The sequence below is a fragment of the Trachemys scripta genome, chromosome 1 (genome assembly GCF_013100865.1).
Source record: "Trachemys scripta elegans isolate TJP31775 chromosome 1, CAS_Tse_1.0, whole genome shotgun sequence".
In the NCBI taxonomy this organism is placed as follows: Eukaryota; Metazoa; Chordata; order Testudines; family Emydidae; genus Trachemys; species Trachemys scripta.
Genome location: NC_048298.1, coordinates 217,276,507 through 217,299,550, shown reverse-complemented (window position 1 = coordinate 217,299,550; position 23,044 = coordinate 217,276,507). Strand labels below are relative to the sequence as shown.

The window sequence follows — 23,044 nt, the reverse complement described above, 5'->3', positions numbered from 1 at the left end:
ATGTTAATGTAGGTGTACTGTATATGAAGTGCTGGAGATCATTTCACTGTAACAATACTCTGATTGTTAGAGTGTAACTAACAATAGCTCTAATCTGTAAAATTCCTCCCTTATTTTACTAGGTTTTAAATCTCATATCAGGCAGCATTAGTAAACTCTAATCACTTAGTCTAAATTTATTTCTGTAGCTTCTAAAATTCATGAAACTTCTTATTTTTGTTTTCAATTGTTTGGATTTCTTGTTGGGTAAGTGTTGTGTACAATACCTTGTAATGTTATCATAACATTCATTTTAGCAGCTTGTTGAAAATATTTTTTAACCTGCTGTGACGAACTGGGCCTGTTCTCACTGTGGTCTGTGAATGCTGACAGGGGAGTGTGCTGGGATAGTCTGCATTGCAGGATGGGATCTGCCCGAGGGCGCATACCTGAGTGTGTAACATGAGAACCCAGGAAGGGGTTGAAGGCGAGGCGACTCCTTAGCCCGGGAAACTGAAAAGGCTGTGGGAGGGGTCGCTGAAGGCAGAGTGCTGGAAGCAGGCTGGAGAGATGGCTGGGAGGCAGAGATGGCTCTGACCCCCCAAGGGGGACTGGGCTGGGATGGCCGGGGACCCCAAGATGGACCTAACTGAGAGGGTCCCTGTTGTCTGTGCCTGCGAGACCTGTCTTGGACGGTATTCCTGTCATCCAAATAAACCTTCTGCTTTACTGGCTGGCTGAGAGTCATGGTGAATCGCAGGAAGCCGGGGGTGCAGGGCCCTGAGTCCCCCAATACTCCGTGACACCTGCAAAAATTTATCAAACCTAATTTAACATTTTTATCTTTAAAAACAAAAGGACATGTTTGCACTGATCATACGGTTCACTAACTCTTGTACTAGGCACATTCAAAACAGCATGATTCTACTCCTCTACCCCTATATAACGCTGTCCTCGGGAGCCAAAAAAATCTTACCGCGTTATAGGTGAAACCACGTTATATCGAACTTGCTTTGGTCTGACAGAGTGCGCAGCCCCACCCTCCCAGAGCACTGCTTTACCGCGTTATATCCAAATTTGTGTTATATCGGGTCACGTTATATCGAGGTAGAGGTGTATAAGATTGTGACTATGAATTACTGTCTTGCACTTACATAGTAATTCACAGTTTTAAAGCATGCATTTAAAAATGCTTAAAATAATCCCGTGAGATAGATAAATATCATTTTTCAGTTTGCATGCATGTGCCTATGTATGGACTTTTTGTGATCTATCCCAGTGTTAGTTCCCCACTGGTGCTGTACCACCTGTGGTAGTGATGGTGAAAGTGCTAGCGTAGAAACGGCAGAGGCTTTTCATGCTCTCTTTGCTAGCGCTTCCACCAAGGTTACCACTGACGACGCAGATGCACTGGTTCAAGACCAAAGGTGAGAAAAGTGTTAGTACAGACAAAACCTTTTAACTTTCAGATGCTATTATGAGAGTCTTATAAGTATGTAGATAGTTTTGAGTGGCACACTTTCCATGCCTTCTGCATGTGACATCAATGAACGAGTCTGAGCAAGAAAAAGTGTTCCTCTTGCATCTGTAGTGACGTTGGGTGTAATTTAAGAACATTCTACGTGTGCTTGCTGTGCACCCCTTCTTGGTTAGAAAATGAATCCTCTTTTGAAATCTTTCTTCATTACTTTATTTTGTGTTCAATAAATTTAAATATGCAGTGGCTTTTTTCATTGGATCAGTCATAAGTCTCCTATCTCCTTCAAACCAAAATCTTGTTTGGTACTAAACCAAAACTTTTGGCATTTTTTTGTGTGCGTGTCATTACCTGTTACTTAGAAGAAATAATCAGTGTCTCTGGGAAACATCTAGACCACAAGTATATGATAACTAGGAGAACAAACTAGGATTTTCTTAATATTGTTTTGAATATTGTCCAAATTAGTCTATCGTGTTTGTAAACATGATGGGAAAGTATTATATTCCCTGCATTTTGAAAATGAATGGAACACTTTCGCATAGAAGTATTGTATAATGCAGAGTGCTGCTATAAAAGTGTGGAAAATACTTTTTTTTTTTTTTTTTTAAGTTGAGAGAGGGTTTGAGGAGAGAGACCCACACACTAATATAGAGTCATTATATTTTCCCATTTGTATTTGTCAAGTTGACATCAGGCCTAAAGGTTTTGGAAATTATGAAAGATTTCACTGTTTTTATGTAAAAAGATAAGCAATGTCTTGCAGGCTGCTTTGGAGACAGTTAGCAATAAGTCTAGTTCCTTTATTCTGAAAAGAACATAGGCAGTCATGCTAGATAATGAAACAAACATGAGCTGCCAGTGTGATGCTATGGCTAAGAGGGATAAAGATCACTTTGGATGCTCAAAGGAACATAGGAATATTGAATTGATATTACTTTTATACATGGCTTTGGTGAGACCACTACAGGAATGTTCTGGCCAATTTTGGTGTCAGTACTTCAAAGACGATCCTGAAAAATTGAAGAGGGTATGAAAAAGAGCCAAGACTGGTTTGAGGTCTGGAGAATACATCTTTCAGTGAGGGACTTAATAAGCTAAATAGATTGTTTCATGAAGCGAAGATTGAGACAGGTTAGTAAGTTTGTATCAACACTGGAAGAATATATCTGATACTTCAGGGCTTTTAAATCTAGCATACAAGGGCTTAAAAAGATTCAGTATTGAACTTTTCAAAGTTGAAGTTAACTAAATTGGAACAATAAATAAGGCTCACATTTTTAATCATTGAGAGTAATGAGCCATTGGAACAACTCACCAGTGGATGTTGTAAATTCTCTGTCACCTGAAGTCTTTAAACTGAGGGTACGTCTATACTTACCTCTGGGTTCGGCGGTAAGTAATCAATCTTCTGGGATCAATTTATCGCGTCTTGTCTAGACGCGATAAATCATAGACTCATAGACTCATAGACTTTAAGGTCAGAAGGGACCATTATGATCATCTGGTCTGACCCCCTGCATGCTGCAGGCCATAAAACCGTCCCTACCCCTTCCCTGGACTCTGCTGTTGAAGTCCCCAATCCTGTTTTAGGTGACTTCAATCGGCAGAAACCCTCCTGCTAGAGATCCCTGCCCTATGCTGCGGAGGAAGGCGAAAAACCTCCAGAGGCTCAGCCAATCTGCCCTGGAGGAAAATTCCTTCCCGACCCCAAATATGGCGATCAGTAAGACCCCGAGCATATAGGCAAGAGTCTCCAGCCTGACCCCTGTCAGCCATTATACAATTTACCTACCATTTCTTGGTTTTCCTTGACTACTATGTTTTACCATTAAACCATTCCCTCCATAAATTTATCTAACTTAATCTTAAAACCAGACAGGTCCGTCGCCCCCACCGTTTCCCTCGGAAGGCCGTTCCAATATTTCACCCCTCTGACGGTCAGAAACCTTTGTCTAATTTCAAGCCTGAACCTCCCCACGGCCAGTTTATATCCATTCGTTCTCGTATCCACATTAGTACTAAGCTGGAATAATTCTTCTCCCTCCCTCGTATTAATCCCTCTAATATATTTAAAGATAGCAATCATATCCCCCCTCAGCCTTCGCTTTGTCAGACTAAACAACCCAAGCTCCTCTAGTCTCTTTTCATACGACAGGTTTTCCATTCCTCTGATCATCCTAGTGGCCCTTCTCTGCACCCGTTCCAGTTTGAGTTCATCTTTTTTAAACATGGGAGACCAGAACTGCACACAGTACTCCAAATGAGGTCTCACCAGCGCCTTGTACAACGGAAGCAGGACCTCCTTATCCCTACTAGATATACCTCGCCTAATGCATCCCAAGACAGCATTGGCTTTTTTCACCGCCACGTCGCATTGTCGACTCATAGTCATCCTGCGGTCTACTAGGACCCCTAGGTCCTTCTCCTCTTCCGTTACTTCTAACCAATGCGTCCCCATCTTGTAACTAAAATTTTTATTAGTCATCCCCAAATGCATCACCTTACACTTTTTACTATTAAATTTCATCCTATTCCTGATACTCCAATTCACAAGCTCGTTCAAGTCTCCCTGCAGGATATCCCTATCCTCCTCCGAATTTACAACGCCTCCCACCTTCGTATCATCCGCAAACTTTATCAGCCCACTCCTGCAATCGGTTCCGAGGTCAGTTATAAATAGATTAAATAAATTAAATAGATTAAATCGATCCCAGAAGTGCTCGCCGTCGACACCGGTACTCCTGCTCTGCGAGAGGAGTACGCGGAGTCGACGGGGGAGCCTGCCTGCCGCGTGTGGACCCGCGGTAAGTACCTTGTAGTTCGAATTAAGATGTTTCGACTTCAGCTACATTATTCACGTTGCGTATCTTAGTTCGAACTGCGGGGTTAGTGTGGACCAGCCCTGAGAAGGATGTCTTTTTTAAAAGATGAGAGTTTTTGCAGGAACTACTGGAGGAAGTTCAATGATCTGTGTTATATGGAAGGTCAGACTGATGATCATTAGGATTCCTGCTGGCCATAAAATGTATGCATTTTATGAATGTTGTCCAAATTCTGATCTTTTATAGGAGACTGTAATCAGATATTGCACATTTGTTCACAAATTTGGAAGCTGATTTTATGCAGTATGTGATGATATGCATCACTTGTATTATATTATATTGGAATTGTTTATATTTCTATTGTTTATATTTAACTAATGTTTGTATTGTTAATATTTAGTTAATGTTTATCTTTATAAAATTAACTTTTCTTTTGTGACTGAGTTGATTACATAGCTAGTTACATTTTTTTATTTGAGCCATTTAGAAACTATTAGGGAATACATTATGTGAGGGTTTCAGCAACTGCTGGAATGATGCTGTGGGAAGTGAACTGGATAAAAATCTACACCCTTGGTTCTGTCTGGGTTACTTTTGCCTTTGTATTGGTTTTCTTAAATTCTTGGTAGTTTTGATGTTCCAGAGCAATACAAATGTTGAATCCAAAGATGCAGTGGTACTCAATCAAGGGCCACGAACAGGTTTCAGGGGTCCTGGTCCACACTATGAGTTTAGGTCAAATTTAGCAGCATTAGATAGATTTAAACCTGCACTTGTCCACACGACGAAGCCATTTTTGTCGACTTAAAGGGCTCTTAAAATCAATTTCTGTACTCCTCCCCAACTGCTGAAATCGACCCTGCTGGGTTGAATTTGGGGTAGTGTGGGCGCAATTCAACGGTATTGGCCTCCAGGAGCTATCCCAGAGTGCTCCATTGTGACCGCTCTGGACAGCACTCTCAACTCAGATGCACTGGCCAGGTAGACAGGAAAAGCCCTGTGAACTTTTGAACTTCATTTCCTGGAGAGCTGATCAGCACAGGTGACCATGCAGAGCTCATCAGCACAGGTGAACAAGGAGTCCCAGAATCGCAAAAGAGCTCCAGCATGGACCGCATGGGAGGTACTGGATCTGATTCCTGTATGGGGAGACAAATCTATGCTATCCGAACTCTGTTCTAAAAGTCGAAATGATTAAGCACAGCCAGACATCAGGGCGGTTAGAAGAGCGCAGCAGGGCGCGCTGCACATCAGAGAAGCTTTGAAAACCAGTTTCATGACTGGCCAGGCTACGATGTGAAAGTTCTGTTTTTCTCTTGATGAAAACCCGCCTCCTTGGTTCACTCTACTTCCCTGTAAGCCAACTGCCCTCCTCTCCCCTTTTGATCTCCGTTTGCAGAGGCAATAAAGTCATTGTTTCAAATTCATGCATTCTTTATTAATGCATCACACAAATGGGGGGATAACTGCCAAGGTAGCCCGGGAGGGATGGGGGAGGAGGGAAGCACAGGGGTGGGGTAGTTGTAGGGGCACCCCCTAGAATGGCATGCAGCTCATCATAGAAGCGGGATGTCTGGGGTTCTGACCCGGAGCGGCCGTTTGCCTGTCTGGTTCTTTGGTAGGCTTGCCTGATATTCCGGGCATGACTGAATCTCCATTAGACGAAACTTAAAGAAGGGAATGACCTGGAGTCACTCCCATTTATGTCCAGGTGCCCCCGACTGACCTCACCGAGCCAGCCAGGAGCACCCATATCTGCCCAGGAGCCCCTGACTGACCTCAATGAGGCTGGCCAGGAGGAACCAGGAGACAGCAGCAGACAGTACAATATGGCTGCAAACTGTCTTTGCTAACCGACTGCGACAATGTTTTTGCCCCATTAGGCATTGGGAGCTCAACCCAGTATTCCAATGGGTGGCAGAGACTGCGGGAACTGTGGGATAGCTACCTACAGTGCAGTGCTCCAAAAGTCGACACTAGCCTCGGTACTGTGGACGCACTCCGCCGACTTAATGGTCTTAAGTGGGGACACACACAATCGACTGTATCAAATCGTTTTCTAAAAAATCGACTTATATTAAATCGACCTAATTTCGTAGTGTAGGCATACCCGGGGGCCGCCAAGCATGGCTGGTATTAGAATTAGGGCTCAGGGCAGAAAGCTAAAGCCCCACCGCACTGGACTGCAGCCCCGAGCCCCACCATCCAGGGCTGAAGCAACTTAGCTTTGCGGTGCCCCCTGTGGCGTGGGGGCCCAGGCAATTGCCCTGTCTGCTGCCCCTTAATGTCACCCCTGGCTTTTATATGCAGAAAAACGGTTGTGGCACAACTGGACCATGGAGTTTTATAGCGCGCGCGCTCGTGTGTGTGGTGGTAGAAAGAAAAAGGTTGAGAAGCTCTGGTTCAGTGAATAGTAGGAAAAATGACTATTTACCAGTACTCTATTGAATGTTATCACTTCTGTGTATTTTATTACTATTAGTTTGTCAAGCAGTTGCTGCAGAAGTAGTATGATGATCAAAATATTCGGTTAGTAATGTTGCTGCTGATACTTGTGTATATCCTTCATTCTAGCAATAACAGAATGCTTCACAAACCTATAGTGATTGTCTATTTCCTTTTTCTGGGCAGAGCAGGGTAATTTATGTTGGTCTAAGATAATAGAATTTCATGAACATTTGTGTGTTGGCAGTTGCAAAAGATCCTTTTTTTTTAACATTTGAGCTGCTATGGATAGCAAATTGTACTGCTTTGACAGTCTAAGAACTTGGATGCTATAAAGTTTCCAATAAATGTGAACAGCAGTGAATTCCAGCTCTGTTCTCACATTGTTACTGCAGTACGGGGGGGAGAGAAGAGAGAAAACTGGCAGGACTGCATGCCATCATAATTAAATAGTTAAACACAGAACTTGAAGGGAGAAGCTGTCTCACCTGTTTTGGGAGTAGCTGTCAGCATACTTTCTAAATTAAATGTTCATTTTCTTTGTACATTTCAGTTTTCATGTACTTAAAATTACTATTGCATACCATTGCAAGTGTCGTAACTATTTAATGTTGCTCAAATCAGAGGTTTGATTTAGTCAAAGCACATACTAAATAGCATTAATTGCATAGTAAACTGCATCTTTTGAGTTTATTTTCATTATTTATATTTTTACAGGATTACAAAGCCATTAACATTTGCTGACTGTGTTGGCGATGAACTTCCTTTAGGCTGGGAAACTGTTTATGATCAACAGATCGGAATTTATTACATGGACCATATAAATCGTGAGTAGAAGTGAAATTGGTTTTATGAACATTCACAAGCTGATATCTATAGTTGAACCAAGTGTGATTAAGATGACATTTATTCAACTTCCAGCTACTATGAAAAGTCCTGCATTTTGTGTGTGTGTTGCATACCTTTCCAGTAGTCCACAGTTTGCTCCCTTATTAAACAACCCACAGCACCCAAAACGGGCTCAGAGTAAGTGTGTGGCGTTTTTCATTTTAGCAGTTATTTAGCATAATTTTAAGATTGATTGATATATTCTTATTTAAATAATAGTCTCATCCTCTCCTAAGCATTGCATCTATTATGCTTCCACAGAGCAAATCAGTGGGCTTAGAACGACTGGATAGATACATTACGCACGGTTACTGTTGCTGAGCTTCAGATCACCACTTTCTGGCCAATTTTACTTTTTAAAGTCTATATCTTATCTTTATAGCAGTATGTTATTGCTGCTGGTACTATTGTGCTTCCATCATTAAGCTGCTTATCACTAATGAGCGAATGCTTTCAGTATTGTGCGAATTGGCAACTCGCTGGTAAGAAAAGAAGAAAGGAGCAGTAGCAGCAGTAACATCAGTGGTAAATAGCGCTCTCTGCAAAACCAATTTCAACACCATCTCTTTGGAATCTAGTTAATTTAAACTAATCGTTTAAGGTATTATACCAGCTTCTGAACTTCTCTGCATATTTTTGTGGTTTTCACGAAAACATTTTTCACCTGATTTTGGTGTGTGAAAGACCCACACTCAGACATTTCTTCCCTCTAAAAACAAAAGCCTTTAAAGAGATTTTAATGCAGTCACTAGAAAGTTAAATAACCTAGTGAGTATTTCAAGATCCATTGAAAAATCATAGCGCAGGTGTTTGTGTAATTCTTAAAGTACTTACTGTTAAAAATTATATGAGCAATATTCTTATTTGAGCTGTCAGGACAAATTTTATAGAAGATAGAGCTTTATCTCAGATTGTAATAGAACACTATCGAAACACACACATGGTACATATAAGCATAGTGTCAATAATTCTGAATATTGTCACAGGTTTCTTTACTTTGTAAAGGACTTACCGGTATGGTAGATCATGAACTAAACACACAATCCCTTTGGGATGCTGTGGCTAAAAGGGCTAATAAAGCATCCAATTAATAGGATTCCTTTGTTAGGAACTGGGTTCTTCATGCTATGGAACAAAGATCTGTTCTTTTTTGTTTCAATTTTTTAAGCTCGATCCTAGTGCAGGGGTAGAATTGTTGGGGGTGTTATTCAGTAACCATTGGGGATGCAATGACAGGTGAATGTAATGATGGTATAAGAATCAAGGAGAGGTTCTGGTGGAAAGAATCTCTTACTCTGGGGGTTCTGAGATCTACCTAAAATATTTTCCATAGTAGCTATCGGGTGACAGTATCCAGTAGAAGAACAGGATCACTCCTTGATTAGACTTCTATCCATTCTTCTTTACTGATGGCCTGGTTATATGCCCTCTCCAGCAGCTACAGCTTAGTGTATCAGTAGACACCAGGGCAGAAATGAATGTAAAAGTTACGAGAAATGTTGGGAGAAAATGCAAGAGAGGTTTCAAATCAGTGCTTTTTTAAAGACCATGCATTGAAGAAGCCTCCCAAGCTATGTACACCCAAATCCTTTCTTTCCTTCCACTCTTCAAAATAAAGCAGCAGTGCATATCACTCTTCTAGGCCTCCTGTCTTGATAGCTTTACTCAAGAAAGAGGAATACAATCTGGGCTGTGATGAAAAGGATTCTGGTCAATGACTTTCCATTTACATTAGGAAACCCAAGATGAAAAGGAATCCTCTGTAAATCACAGAGCTACCTTCAGAGCCAACCCTGATCTCCATCTCATCCTGTTAATTCTGGACTTCGTTGACACCCTCGCTAAGCTGGTGTTGGAGCCTGTCCAACCATTTCTTAAGAAGCTTCAGTGGCTGCCAACCACAGAATTCCTTTCCCCTCCTCCTCTGAGTTTTGAGAGCCTTTGAAGTCTCCTTTAACCAGTTGCACATTTCCCAGTTGGGAATAACATATTCCATGTTCTTGGCCAGCCAGGGCTGTGCTCGAATGACTATAGGAATTTCAGTCAGCTCTACAGAAACTAAATTAGTGGCTATCCAAATCTAAAACACCTTCAGTTTCAGTTTCTCTATGGTAACTGGTGCAGTCTGTGCTCCATACACTTATTGCAGGCCAGAGTACAGTGCAGTCTTCCACAGAAGAATGTCAGTGTTGTACTTAATAGGAAGTGAGACTCTTTCTTAGTGGGCTACAAGATGATGATGAAGATTTTTGGTCACTTGGCAGGTTATGCAGTGCCTCAAAATGTACAGACTCCTCTTCTCAAGAGCTATGTATGATACATTTTAACCTTTGCTGTTACCTGGGATTAGAATTGGAACATTGTGAAGAGCCATTTATTGGGGTATCGTAGTTCTAACCCACTTTAAATATATTCACTTTTTTAATTCCTGAAAATCTCATTTGTTTAGGCAATTACTTTTCAAATGGTTCTCAAACAACAGAGCTGCTTGTATGCCTTTGGTGTTTTTTATTATTGGTTTGAAGGAAGAACTACAGTTTTTATTTTTGGGGGCTCAATCACTACAATCTCTGATTTCACAGCGCAAACAGAAATATTTAAATAGCTTTAAGTCCTATTATTAGTACCAACAAAAGAGTTGGCTTTCCCCTTTCCTATCATAGTAACAACAAAATCAGAGTTTTTAGGGGGGGGGGGGAAATTAACTGAAAATACCTTCTTTGCTTGTATTGAGTATCTGTCTTAGGGCTTAATCTACATTCCTCAAGGTAGCCTGTGGTATGATGTTTCAAAAATCACTTTAATAATACATTTGGAACCCATAACAGAAATACTTCCTATAGTTAACCTGTGGAATGCCCTACTGCAGGGTTTACTGTGGCTAAAGTTTTTAAAAAAGGACTAAATGATTTTGGCAACTATTTATTGCACTTGTGCACATTAAGGTAATGATATAACTTGAACCATAAAGATTGATTTATATGGTGGCAATGGAACAGCAATGCAGATAGGGTATAAGCATTTTTACCACCATATTGACTAACCCTGTTCTGAAGTATGGTGGTAAGATGCCTGCCTCCTGGCTGTATTACAGGTTGCACAATTACTACCAGCAGTGGTGCTGCAGTAATGGTGATTTACGCAGCTGATTTTTGTAAACACAGCCATAGGAGCTGGCATTTGCATACACAGCAGACTCTGCACAGGCAGGATGATGTAAAACTACTTTTCTTCCTGCCGCTCCTTCTGCCTCCCAGACACTGCAGAAAAACCTGTTATTTCAGTTTTTTTTGTTCTATTTTTTTGAATTTGTGGGCCACTGAAGTGTTTGCAGGAACATAACATATTGAAAACTTTTTTATACTATAAGCATATATTTGAAAGAGTTTCTTGATACTAGAAACAAGCTTTACTTTCAGTCTGTGACTGTAAACATTAGCTGTTCTCAAATGTTGCAGGGCTTTGGAGCAGTGCTCCAGCTCCAGGCAAATACCTGCAGCTCCACTGCTCCGGAGCTGCTCTGCGCTCCAGCTCCGGGCTCTGCTCCAAAGCCCTGGAAAAGGGTAGTGATGAGAACATCAAGGAGCTTGTTATGACTGTTAGGATAGAAGAAAGTTAAAATTAAGCATGTGTTTTAAAACACGAATCTTTTTGGTAGCTAACTTCATTGTTCACTATTTGATCGTACAGGCATAAAGATAACATAAATAGCCTTTCAGGATGTTGCTTTTCTCTTGCACCTTTCTGGAGGCTGAATGGGAAATCTCTGAACTGTTCCTACCACCCACTGAGTCAAGTATTGGGATATTGATTTGGCTCTCTTACTTGGCTGTGGGTTGTATTACGGTTACGCCATCAGAATGGTTTAATTTGTCATCTTAAAACAAGTTGACTGAGTAAGGTCATTTACGGCTGAACAATTAGTTTTCTTTTTAACCTCATCTCTAAGAATAAAAGACTCAAATATAAGTGACAGTGCAGTCACTTTTTTCTCTCTTTGCTGGAGTGATATTGAACTTTGTGTTGAATTGAGTATACTAGATGGTTTAGAGACAGACTTCACCTGGATTCTTTGAGCACATTTCCTGTGGTCATGAACTATCAGTGTAGGTATTGAGAATTGACATTGAGAAGGTACTTGTAATTAGTGGAGTAACAGGACTTAAGTTTTTTTCCTCAGAGCTCACACAAATTGAGGACCCAAGAGAGCAGTGGCGAAGAGAGCAGGAACGCATGCTAAAGGAATATTTAATTGTTGCCCAGGAGGCACTTAATGCCAAGAAAGAGATTTACCAAATTAAACAGCAGCGTTTTGAGCTAGCCCAAGAAGAATACCAGCAGCTGCACAAACTGTGTGAGGATGACAGCCGCTCCTATGCTAGTGGTGAGTTTACTTTCATTCTCTTGCTAATACATATTTTTCCACTATTCAGTTTTTACACACAATCTGAGAGCTTGCTGCCATCACTCTCTATTTTTAGTGATGTAAAAGTTTAAACTACTCATGAAGTTGCTGTGATTCTTGGAAGAAATTGCATCTTAAAAGAAAATAACCCTCTCCAAAGACAGTTTCCTCCAATATAACTAGGAGTTTCATTTTAATGAACTTGCACTTTTGAAAAGTAAGTTCTATCTTTACTTAGAACAAAAGGCTAATCTTTTTATCCATCTGCAGAATATTGAAAGAATTAATGTAGCAATGAGAGTAGAAATAAGCCAACACTAGTTTCTGCTTCTCAGACTCTATGAATGTGAAAGTTGTATGTTAAATTAATGAAAAACATCTCCTTCACTGGAATATTTTAAAGTATGTTTGGATTCTGGTTACATGTATGCACTCCAGTTTCTAAAGTGACTGTTTGCTCTAGAGAAGACAGTGCCTTCTGCACTGGCAATCCATTGTATTAATTTGCAACTCTGTGTACCAGCAGGTGACAAATTTACTTGCCTTAAGCTAAATCTTAGAAAATTGAAAAGTTACCTTAACTCCATACACAGTTCTTAATAAATGTATTACCTCATCAAATGTATTACCTCATCAGGCAGTGTTTAGGATAGGAATGAGCAAACAAGGTCTTCTAAGATAACTAGTTTGAACTTCAACCTTTGATCTGATCCTAGCTTAAATATTATTTTATAAAATTGACCAAAGGTTTAGTTAAGGATTTCTTTGGTCAGTGCTACTTGAAAAAATAGTATGACCTAAGAAGAATTGGTTCACTCACTGCTCCCCTACACTATAATTCAGTCATCCTCCTTCACTGTCCCACAGGCCTCTAGTTGTTTTTCCTCCCTAACTCTAAAGTCTCGAACAGACTCAAACTTTTCCCCCGGTCAGATCTCTCCACTATTTTGTTATCTAATACTGTTTAAGGTCTGTTGAAAGGCCTACCTGCTTCAACTTTAAAATCTCTTACATTGTGTCTTGAATAGTTCAGACTGGGGTAAGTCGTATCAAGATTTGCCAGACCTTGTGATTGTTAAAAGTACATGTTCCTGGGGTCAAGCAAAGAGACAACTGTATCCCCGCAACAAATATCTAAAGGAGAGTGAGGGACAAATGGAGGAGTAGGTAGAGGTTCATTGTATGTCGGGCATGGAAACAAGAGCATGTTGCAGGGGGAAAAATGGTATTTAGTGTGGGTTGTGGAGGAATGGGGGCTACAAAAAGGGGAAAGGGCGAGGTGCCTATTAGGAAAGGATGAAATGAGTGAAAGTCCAAAAAAGTTTGGATCACAGTGGATGATTAACTGAATCCATTGAGGTTCATCCATCACCAGTTGAGAGTAGGTTTTGATGTGGCTTTAGGAGCCAAGCTGGACATTTTATGAGAGATGACTTTATAATGTGAGCACCACAGAAAGCTTCCTTTCATATGGCCAACCACTGGTTGGTGACTGTGGTGGAATAGACATAAAAGGTTTCTACAGATGACTGCCTTCACAGTCCAATTTACTGTCTAATCCCAGTACAATTTATTTTCTTTTATTAGTGCCTGCTTTTAAATGTAACATTTACTTACATTTTTATATTCAGAGCCAGGAACAGCGATGTTTGATGCATGACTTTGGCATTTTGAAGGGCTCAGAGCCAGGGTGTCCAAACAGTTAATATATTTATGTAGTACACAACTAGATAATTTATGTAAGAAAATCCCTTTAATAATTGTATGTGCCTTTACTAAAAGGCTACTTTGTTTAGCTAGTTCTTAGATGTTGTTCTTGTTTCATGCATAATATCATAACACTCAATGTCTTTTTACCTTGGAGATCCCTCCACCTCATCATCCACATTGTTTCTTTTTTATATGGTTTTCAAAATTAAAACAAAAAAAACAGATAATTTTAAAAACGTTTTAAAGATATTGTGGCAGAGGTGGTGAGAGCCCAGCAATGGAAGTATTGGGAGTGGGGAACTCTGCTGCCTTGAGAACTTGTGCACGCCTGGTGGGCAGGAGGGGGAGAGTGGCTGCTCTTGCTCTCGGCATTGAGCAGGGCACGGAACCTAGCAGGGCAGCAATGGGAGCAGGTAGGAACACCAAGAATTTTCCTTCTCAGCCTGTTGCTGGCTGCACCCTCTCACCCCTAAGTGTTAGACTGACTCCCTCTCTGATTCTTCTGCCCCCCATTCTCAGTAAGTTTCCATCCCCACTACCCCCCACCCTTAGTGGGCAAAAATATTGTGAAGGGTGTTGAGTATTGGTCATAATTGCTTTAGTTAATTTGGAATGGAACCACACTGTTAGGAAAAAGCAAAGATCTTCTGTCCAAATCACTGTGGTTTTTCTTCACGGCTGAACTTCTTTTGATAACTTTAAGTTGCAATTATAGGACAGAATTTTACATAACTCAAATGTTAAACGAATATTCAATGTATTATATATTTGGTCTGTTGCATCAAAGTATTAATAAAACAGGATACTACAAAAATCTGCTGTACTTTCGCTCAAAGGCTTTCCATATTAGATTAGATTAGATTTATATCCTTTCAATTCTTGGTGAAATCTACATGTCAGAAATTGAGAGCTCTTCTTTTGAGCCCTAGGGTTTCAACTCTCCCTGATCTGTAATGGACTCACTCCCCAATTTGAGAGGTTGAGTTGATGGCTTTTTTGTCAGGCGGATAGTCACTTGCCCGATAACTGCTCGGTGTATACCTCCTTCTCAATGAGGATGTGCAAGTCAAGGGATGCATGGCTGAAACTGCATTTAAGCACTGCCTCCCCGTTTCCTTCCCTCCCCATCCCCGACATACACTACCAGCAAGCACCACAACCCAGGATTTGGTAATGAAAGGAAGGAAGTGAGGAAAACTCCACCATCGCATGCACATGGAGTACCCTGGTACTGGGATCATCTACACCAATCATAGCTACCTCAGGACTGATATCAGGTACAAAATCAGCACGAATACCAACTGACTTCTGGACCAGCTCTTCTGGCATGCACATCATCATCTTTGGAGCCAGCACCCAACATAAGGATTGGAAGGGCCAAACTCAGACCAAACATGGCCCCGAGTGTAGGGAGGCATCGCCCTATAGAAAGGAGAAGAGGCCTCACTCCTAAAAGGATAAAGAGCCTAAATCTTCTACCATGGAGATTGGCATTGACTAAGCTGACACCAGTGAAAGCATCAACCATACCACAGGACTGAGGTAGACCCTTGTGCAACTGCCAGGATTCCCTCCAGGATCATTTAGTCCTGAAGTGGCACTGGGCCCTGGAGCCAATTGTCCACCATTCGAGGACTACTTTTTCTCATCATCATTGTTGAGCTATGCCTTCTCTGCAGGGTTAAGCAGGGATGCCTCCCTGTTACCATCTGGGAGTGGTCTTGAAGATGGCCCGGGGTTCCTGTTGCAATGCCACCACAAAGACAAAAGGAGTGGCACTGAGTCAACCAGTCGCTCCTGGGCTAGTATCCATATACCAAGCTACGTACTGGGGACCAGTCATCTCTGGTATCCCACAGCAGATCCCCCTCCTGTAGGTACGGGAAGATGAAGAGATCAGGCTCCCCAGTGGTATCGTGACTTGGATCACTGACACCAGAGCCATACATTGATGTCCAAGAAGTAGGGATACTGGAGAAACAATGGCACCTTGGCCTCTATCCAAAGCATCTTCATTTTTTCCTAACTAGGTGGTCATACCATCTCTAGCCCTGGTGACCCAGGACTTTAAAGTACTCCAAGATCTTCCAGCTCACATAGTGAGGACCCTGGACAGTGAAATGATGGTAATCCAAGAGAAATCTCACACACTCTTTAATTTCTTGATCACACTGTAAATGTGTTTCCTGTAAATGAAGGCATACTGGAACCAGGTAGGGGGCTCTGGCATACCCCAGCAACCATCCAGCCCACATGCAGACTGGTGGAGAAGCATTATCAGGTGCCTCCAAAAACCTTTGAGCACGTCTCTCCCCCACACTCCTCCAGTTCAGGATCAACTGGTAGTTGCAGCAGTGCAGGAAAAATTAAAATTGACAAAAGGCACATCCAAGGACAGAAACCCTGAAAAGCTTTTTGGGTGCCTGTGTGCACCTGTTTGGGTGCAAAGCCTACTCATTTGCCTCACTGCAACTCCATGTGGCACACTATGAAACACTGTTAGCCAAATATAATTTCCTGATATGGGAAAAAGTGACTCTTTCTGACAAATGTACTACAGGATGTTAGGGAGGATTTAAAGGAGATCATCACAGAAGACCAGACAGTGTTCAGGATAGCCTCATAAGCTGACATGGGTGCCTCTGGCACAGCCAGAAGGCCATGACCATGAGCATGAGATGGGCCGCTTGGCTCTGGCATCAGAAATACATAGAGAAGTTCAGGATACCAAACAAGATCTCCTGTTTGTGGCATGGAGCTCTTCAAGAAGAGAACTGGCAAAAATCATTCCTTAAAGGACACTGGGGCCACCCTGGATCACTGGGGACTAGGCTTGCCAACTTTAAATTTAAAACATATGGGACAAACCTCAGATGTGCCTAGTCTTCACTTGCACCTCTGGGAAAAGTCCCTTCTTGTCTCTCATTCTTCCCAGGGGTTCTTTCTCTAGCTCTGGGTGCTGTCACTGTGGCACCTGTTAAGGTTCCATGCAGATGCTGGGAACAGTCTGAGCCAGTGGCATTGAGACCCCATGTACCAAGTTGAAATATGGGATAAAATGCATCCCCTACTGACTTAGTATGGGGCGGGCAATTTTGTGTTTAAATTGGGGATGTCCCTTGTAACCCTACTGGGGACCTACACACCGACCCCTACAGGAAGCTATAAGTACCAGCCCCAATGAAAACTGTGAGCTCATCCATACTCCCAGGGCAGAGAGCAGGAGTACCATTCTGAAAATGATTATGATACTCAAAAATGCCCCTCATATGGCTCCTCTGGCATTTATTCCACCCTGTCATTCAGCTAGCAGAATTGACTGGAGACTGAACATACACTGCCCCAGATTCAGGATGGTAATATGTGCATCCATCATTCCATCTCTTCAGACTCGAGACTAGTTTGTGGCTCTCGACTTGGGAGATGTGTACTTTCATATAGATATTCACTCAGCCCTCAGGAAGTACTTGAGTTTCACAGTGGAAATTAATCATTACCAATACACAGTACTCCATTTGGACTCTCCATGGCACCTAGGCTTTTTGTGAATGCTCTAGCAGTGGTGGCTGCCCACCCGGGGAAGGCAAGGCATTCACACTCCTCCAGCTCTGCTCAGGTCAGGCTATTCTCTGCAACATTGACTAGACAGGAAAATCTCTGTGCCCCACATATCAGTCACTGCTGGCTTAGTGGTTGGATCCCACAAATGCACTAAGAGGGGTGCCCCTTTCAGTCCCTCATGAAGATATGCTGATCATGGATGTGTCAGGGGCAACCAGGGGAACTCATTTTGACCACTGCAGACTCAAGGGACCTGGTCCTCAGATGATATGGAGTTATATATGAACGTCCTGAAGCTGAGAGCCAGAGACTGGTCTGTGTGGTGTTCCTACAGATCCTCTGGAATTTGGTAGTGCAAATCTTCATGGACAAGACTGCTATGCACTGCATAATCAAACAAGTGGACACTTGCTCCTTGTCCCTCTTCCTAGAAACCATCAGATTCTGGACTTGATGCTGTCAGAGTGGGGAGATCCTGATGGCTCTTCACTTCCTAGTCAGCAACAACCTGACAGACTTCCTGAGCAGACAATTTGTGACTGACCACAGATGGTCCTTGCATAGATTCGTTGCAGAAGAGCTGTTCCATGTTTGGAGATCCCCAGGAGACTTGTCTTACACCAAGGACAACACTACATGTCACTGCTTTTGCTCCAGAGGTGGACTGAGCCCAGGATCGTTACTGGATGCATTCTTCCTACAGTGGAACAGTGGTCTCCAATAGGCTGTCCCACAGATTCCCCTGATGATCTCCAAGACCGGGAGAGACAAGGCCATGGTTATACTCATTGCCCCTGGATTGGGTGAGGCGGTTTTGGCTGACAGGTCTCTTACCAATGTCTATTCAGTCTTTGAACCAACTCCTGGACCATTCTGACCTAATCTCACAACACTGTAGTCAGATACTTCATCCAGACTCAGAGTTGCCACATCTAACAGTATGGCTGTTGACTGGTTAAGTACCATGGATAGGATCCAGGAAATTCTGGTTCAAAGTAGGAAAATATCTATCAGATGGACCTACTCATCTAAATGGCAGAGGTTCTCAATATAAGCAGCCCATCATGGTCTGGACATGACACAGACTTAAGTACTGAAGATCTTCTACTACCTTTTGAAGCATCAGGCTTCCATTTAGCACTATGAAGGGTCCACTTCATAGTGATTTCAGGTCACCACCTGCTTGTACTGCAGTGCTTGATCTTTTATCATCCCATAGTATCGAAGTTTCTCAAGAGACTCGTACATACTGGTCAGAAAACCTGCTCCTACTCGATACTTTAGTATGGTCCTTCTGAAACTTACGAAACCTCCGTGTGAACCTCTCTCAGAATGTTCCCTGGACTAACTCACTCGGAAGATGGTGTCTCTCCTGGCTGTTTATTGCATTTGCTGGACATTTGAAAGGTCCAGCCACTTCTTCTCAAAGAATATAAAAATGGATAACACAAAGTACCTCACTTGCCTGTCAACTTCTCCCACCAAACATCAAGTCTCAAACTCTGCCAGTGTGCAAGTAATATCCTCTGCCTGCTAAAGGATTTTGTCAATTATCAGAGATTGATAAGGCAGTGACTTGGAATAACCCTCTGACATCTTGAAGAATTGTAGTTACTGTAAGGTAAATACACCTCTACCCCGATATAACGCTGTCCTCTGGAGCCAAAAAATCTTACTGCGTTATAGGTGAAACCGCATTATATTGAACTTGCTTTGATCTGCCGGAGTGAGCAGGCCTTCCCCCTCCCCCCGAAGCACTGCTTTACGGCGTTGTATCCAAATTCATGTTATATCGGGTCGCGTTATATCGGGGTAGAGGTGTAGTTGTTCTGTTAAACTTGCTTTCTTTCAGCTATATTTATGTGGCAAGTGATTTATTTAAATAGCAATTATTTAAGACAGATTTCTCCTACACATTTCCATCTTCTCTTTCTTAAATGTTAATTGTAACATTTTGTGACATCATAGTAACATGTTAACAATAGCAACATTATACATTTAAGTGCAGGATCAAGTAGTGAAAATAGACTGGAAAGAAAAGACCCTGTTTAAAAGTATTTATCTTTAATAATTAGCAATCATTGCAGTAGCATTTATGACAAATGAAAAGTAAATGAATTCATGTTTGACTGTTTTCTCAAGTGCATACGTCTCTTTTCCTCTAAAGTGAAAGGTATATTTGGCTGTCCTTATTTCCAGGTTCACTATTTTAGTTCCCTCCTAATACCTATAATCTGTGAATAATTTTTACATGGTTTGCCCTCTGGTTTCAGAATATTTAAAAAAAATCTATCACTGTAGTGCTAATATTTATTTAAAATCAAAGGTGTATTTTCAGAGCTGTGCAAAAAGCATCTTACATTTTTTCTGCTGTTTTCTGCAACAACTACTTGAGAATTTGTTGTTGAAATAATCAATGAACTGATAAATAAAACTAAGTTCCTTTATATATTAGAGTTGTAAGGAACTTCTTGAGTCTTTGTCCTTCCCTCCCTATAGTCCCAGAATAATATTAATAGATTTCTATAAAACCCTTATTAATTTCTTATCTATTCTTAGTGTGAATCTGAATTTCTGAAAATTACCCTGATCTAATTTATGTACTCCTGTAACAATGGCCAAAAAAACTTTGTTGGTCCCAGGGGTCAGTGGCAAAGTCCAGTATCTATCAAACCACTAGTGGTATGTACTGTTGGAAAGCTGAGAAATAGCTTTTGTTTTTGGCCTTTTGGTTTCTGAGGTACTGAATGCCAAAGTCATACCTCTTGCTTTCTTCCCACTTATAGTCTAACATGGTTTTAGTTGCTGCTGTTGCAAACACTATAAGAGGCTGAAACTGATGCTTTATGACACATTTAAATCCCAGCTCTTGTGACGTGCAAGGTTGGCTGCTAAAATCATGTCACAATTGAAATGGGCGGGGGCGAGCAAGTTAATAGAATTTAATGTCATTTTAAAATAGGAAAGTCATCCAATTTATAAAAATATTTTATTTATTTTTCAAGACTTTCAGTAGTTCCACAAGACTTTAGTTCCACTAATTTTGATAACTTATTGCCTATCATCTTGCACAGGGCAATTTTTATATAAGTGGAGAAAATATTGGGGAAATAAGGTCTGATTTTTTTTAAACTGCTTTATTTGATTGGGGCTGTTGTAGTTCTTTTTCTACCCAGAAAAGGTAAACTGCGTATGACAGCAGCAGAATTGGACGCAAACAATTACTCAGACTTTGCTGGGAGAGTATCTATAGGAAAGGTACAAACACTAACTAATTTTGAAGTTTCTGGAACTATTGAGATGTGTTGCTGGCATTCCCCGGAATCAGAAGCCTAATAAAATACTGGAAAAATATTTGTAATAAACTGTTTCACATGTGCTTTAAGATCTAGAAACATTTTAGACCAGTAAAAATGTTTTCAGTATTTGTAAACATTTCTAAATATTGGTCTCTGACCAGTTAGAGCAGTTCTGGATCTGTGGAGAGCTGGTTTGTCGAACAATCTTCTTGTTTCCATCTGTCAAATCAGATTAAAAGACAGTTAAAAATACATAGACTTTTCTATGTATGCATTTGCTGTAAGTTCATCAAGGCTATGTGTTCATGAGCAGGGGAAGGTGAGATCTGTATGTTTACTGGTGGAAGCAGAGGTGTCCATGAAACTCTTTCACTACTAAGTTGTGATCAACACCATGAAAAAGTTCATGAAATAATGGATTAGAGAATTTCAGTCCATGTATTGATAGCAATTGCACAACCTCTTTTGGCAAGTTACTGCATGGTTTATTCAGTGTTATAAAGTTCTTTCCACAATTGATCGAGACACACAGCAGAATGAAATGCTGAGCTGTCTTATAAAATGTCAGGCTACAACTTTATTAACAATGTGTAGAGAGGACTCTCCCCTCATCCTACTCCCCTGAAATACCAGGCATTTTATTGGGCCTAGTGCTAAGCTAAATGGCTTCACACAATAAACCCAGCAAATTAGAGTTAGCAGTCTCCAACCTAACCTCTTGGACTTGGCCCACTTCAGAATCCTTTTACTACCTCAGTCTGCAAAGGCTTCAGGTCTCCTCTTTTCTCTACACTCTTAACAGGTCCACCAGCCATTTTCTGGGACTCTTAAGCATATTTACTTCTGGGAGCTGGCCCTTTTAGCCTTTTTATCCACATTAGACACTGGCTGCTAATTGCTAAAAAATTAGGTATTCCCTGTATTACTGCTTAACATTAACTATTCCTTTCCTTTTTCCTTTAAACCAGCAGGACTTCCATGGCAAAACCCAGACCTCCCTCCCCGGACACCTTGCTAATTTGGTGCAAAAGGAAAAAAATCCTTTCTAATCCCAAAACAGGCATTCTGATCAGAGCCACATCCGGGAATGGATGAGGGGGCATTAAAATTAAACTTTTCTTGTTATCATTTAAGGACATTTATACTCCTTTTTTCCTTGGAAGGTGATGGAAAAGAATTCTTTCCCAACTCTCCATTTAAAAAAAAACAAAAACAAAAAACAATTACTTGCCATATAGACCATTATGTTCCCCTTCAGCATTGCATTAAACTGCACACATTAAGTACTCTTTTTCCTACAGTATGAATAGACATTGTGTGTCACATCCTTGTGGGGGGATAATACCAAAAAATCCCACTGCAGTAACATTTAACTTTGAAAAGGGGAACTACACAAGAATGAGGACGCTTGTTAGATGGAAATTAAAAGGAGCTGTCACAAGGATTAAATGCCTGCAGGCAGCATAATAGAGGTTCAGATTAAATGCGTGCCCCAAATCAGAAAAGACAATAAGAAGACCAAAAGAATGCCGCTGTGGCTAAACAGCAGAGTAATGGAGGCTGTAACAGGAAAAAGGCATCTTTAAAATTTGGAAGTCAACTCCTAATAAGGAAATAAGAAGGTACATGATCTCTGGAAGGTTGTGTGTGAAAGTATAATAAGGCAGGCCATGAAAGAAAGAATTTGGGAAGCAACTTGCTAAAGATGCAAAAATTAACAGTAAGAATTTCAGTACATCAGAATCCTGCCAAAAAGAGAGGGATGCCAATAGTCGACCAAGGTGTTAAAAGAGTAGTCAAGAAAGACAAGGCTATTGCAAAGAAACTAAATGAATTCTTTGCATCTGTCTTCATGCAGAGGATTTGGGGGAGATACCCACATCAGAGCAATCCTTTTTGGACAACAAATCTGAGGAACTGTCCCAGAGTGAGGTGTCAATAAAGGGAGGTTTTGGAATAAATTGATAAATTAAACAATAATAAACATTTAAACAAGCCTGCGTGCTAAATAACTGGAAGGGAGTTAATGTAGTGACGATTTTTAAAAAAGACTCTGAAGATGATCCTGATAGTTACACTGGAATGGAAGGTAGCAGCTTTTAATCAACAGACAGTGCTGCTATATAGCAATTCAGGATAGATAGTGAATAACTTTAGGTACACACGAAATAACTTCCCAATTGGAATTCAGCCCAGATTGACTTTTGAAATCTTGTACCTTATAACAGAAAGAATATGTTGGTGTGCAAAATTATGTTGCATCTTGGAAAACCTCAGTTTACCAAAAGAGAGAAAACAAAGGTGTCTTTAAATTGAAACTCTGTCTTAAGAGAAGCTGTGATGAGATTATTAAAACATTCACTATTGAGGGGCTGTAACTCTGAGTGTGAGGAAATTTTTGAACTGTAAGCTTGCATGTGGTTACTGCATGCACTGAGTTGCAAGCAGACCTAAT

At 41.1% G+C, this 23,044-nt stretch overlaps 1 protein-coding gene across 3 annotated transcripts in view; it reads left to right on the top strand.

Annotated features, from left to right (window-relative positions):
* WWC3 (WWC family member 3) overlaps positions 1–23,044 on the top strand; it is a 150,406-nt gene that overhangs the window by 41,500 nt on the left and 85,862 nt on the right. For all 3 annotated transcript variants that reach the window (XM_034757243.1, XM_034757234.1, XM_034757225.1), the window contains exons 2-3: positions 7,444–7,553; positions 11,795–11,998. In XM_034757243.1, the coding sequence (XP_034613134.1) occupies positions 7,538–7,553; positions 11,795–11,998 (220 nt within the window). In that variant the 5' untranslated portion in view covers positions 7,444–7,537. The remainder of the gene's footprint in view (positions 1–7,443; positions 7,554–11,794; positions 11,999–23,044) is intronic.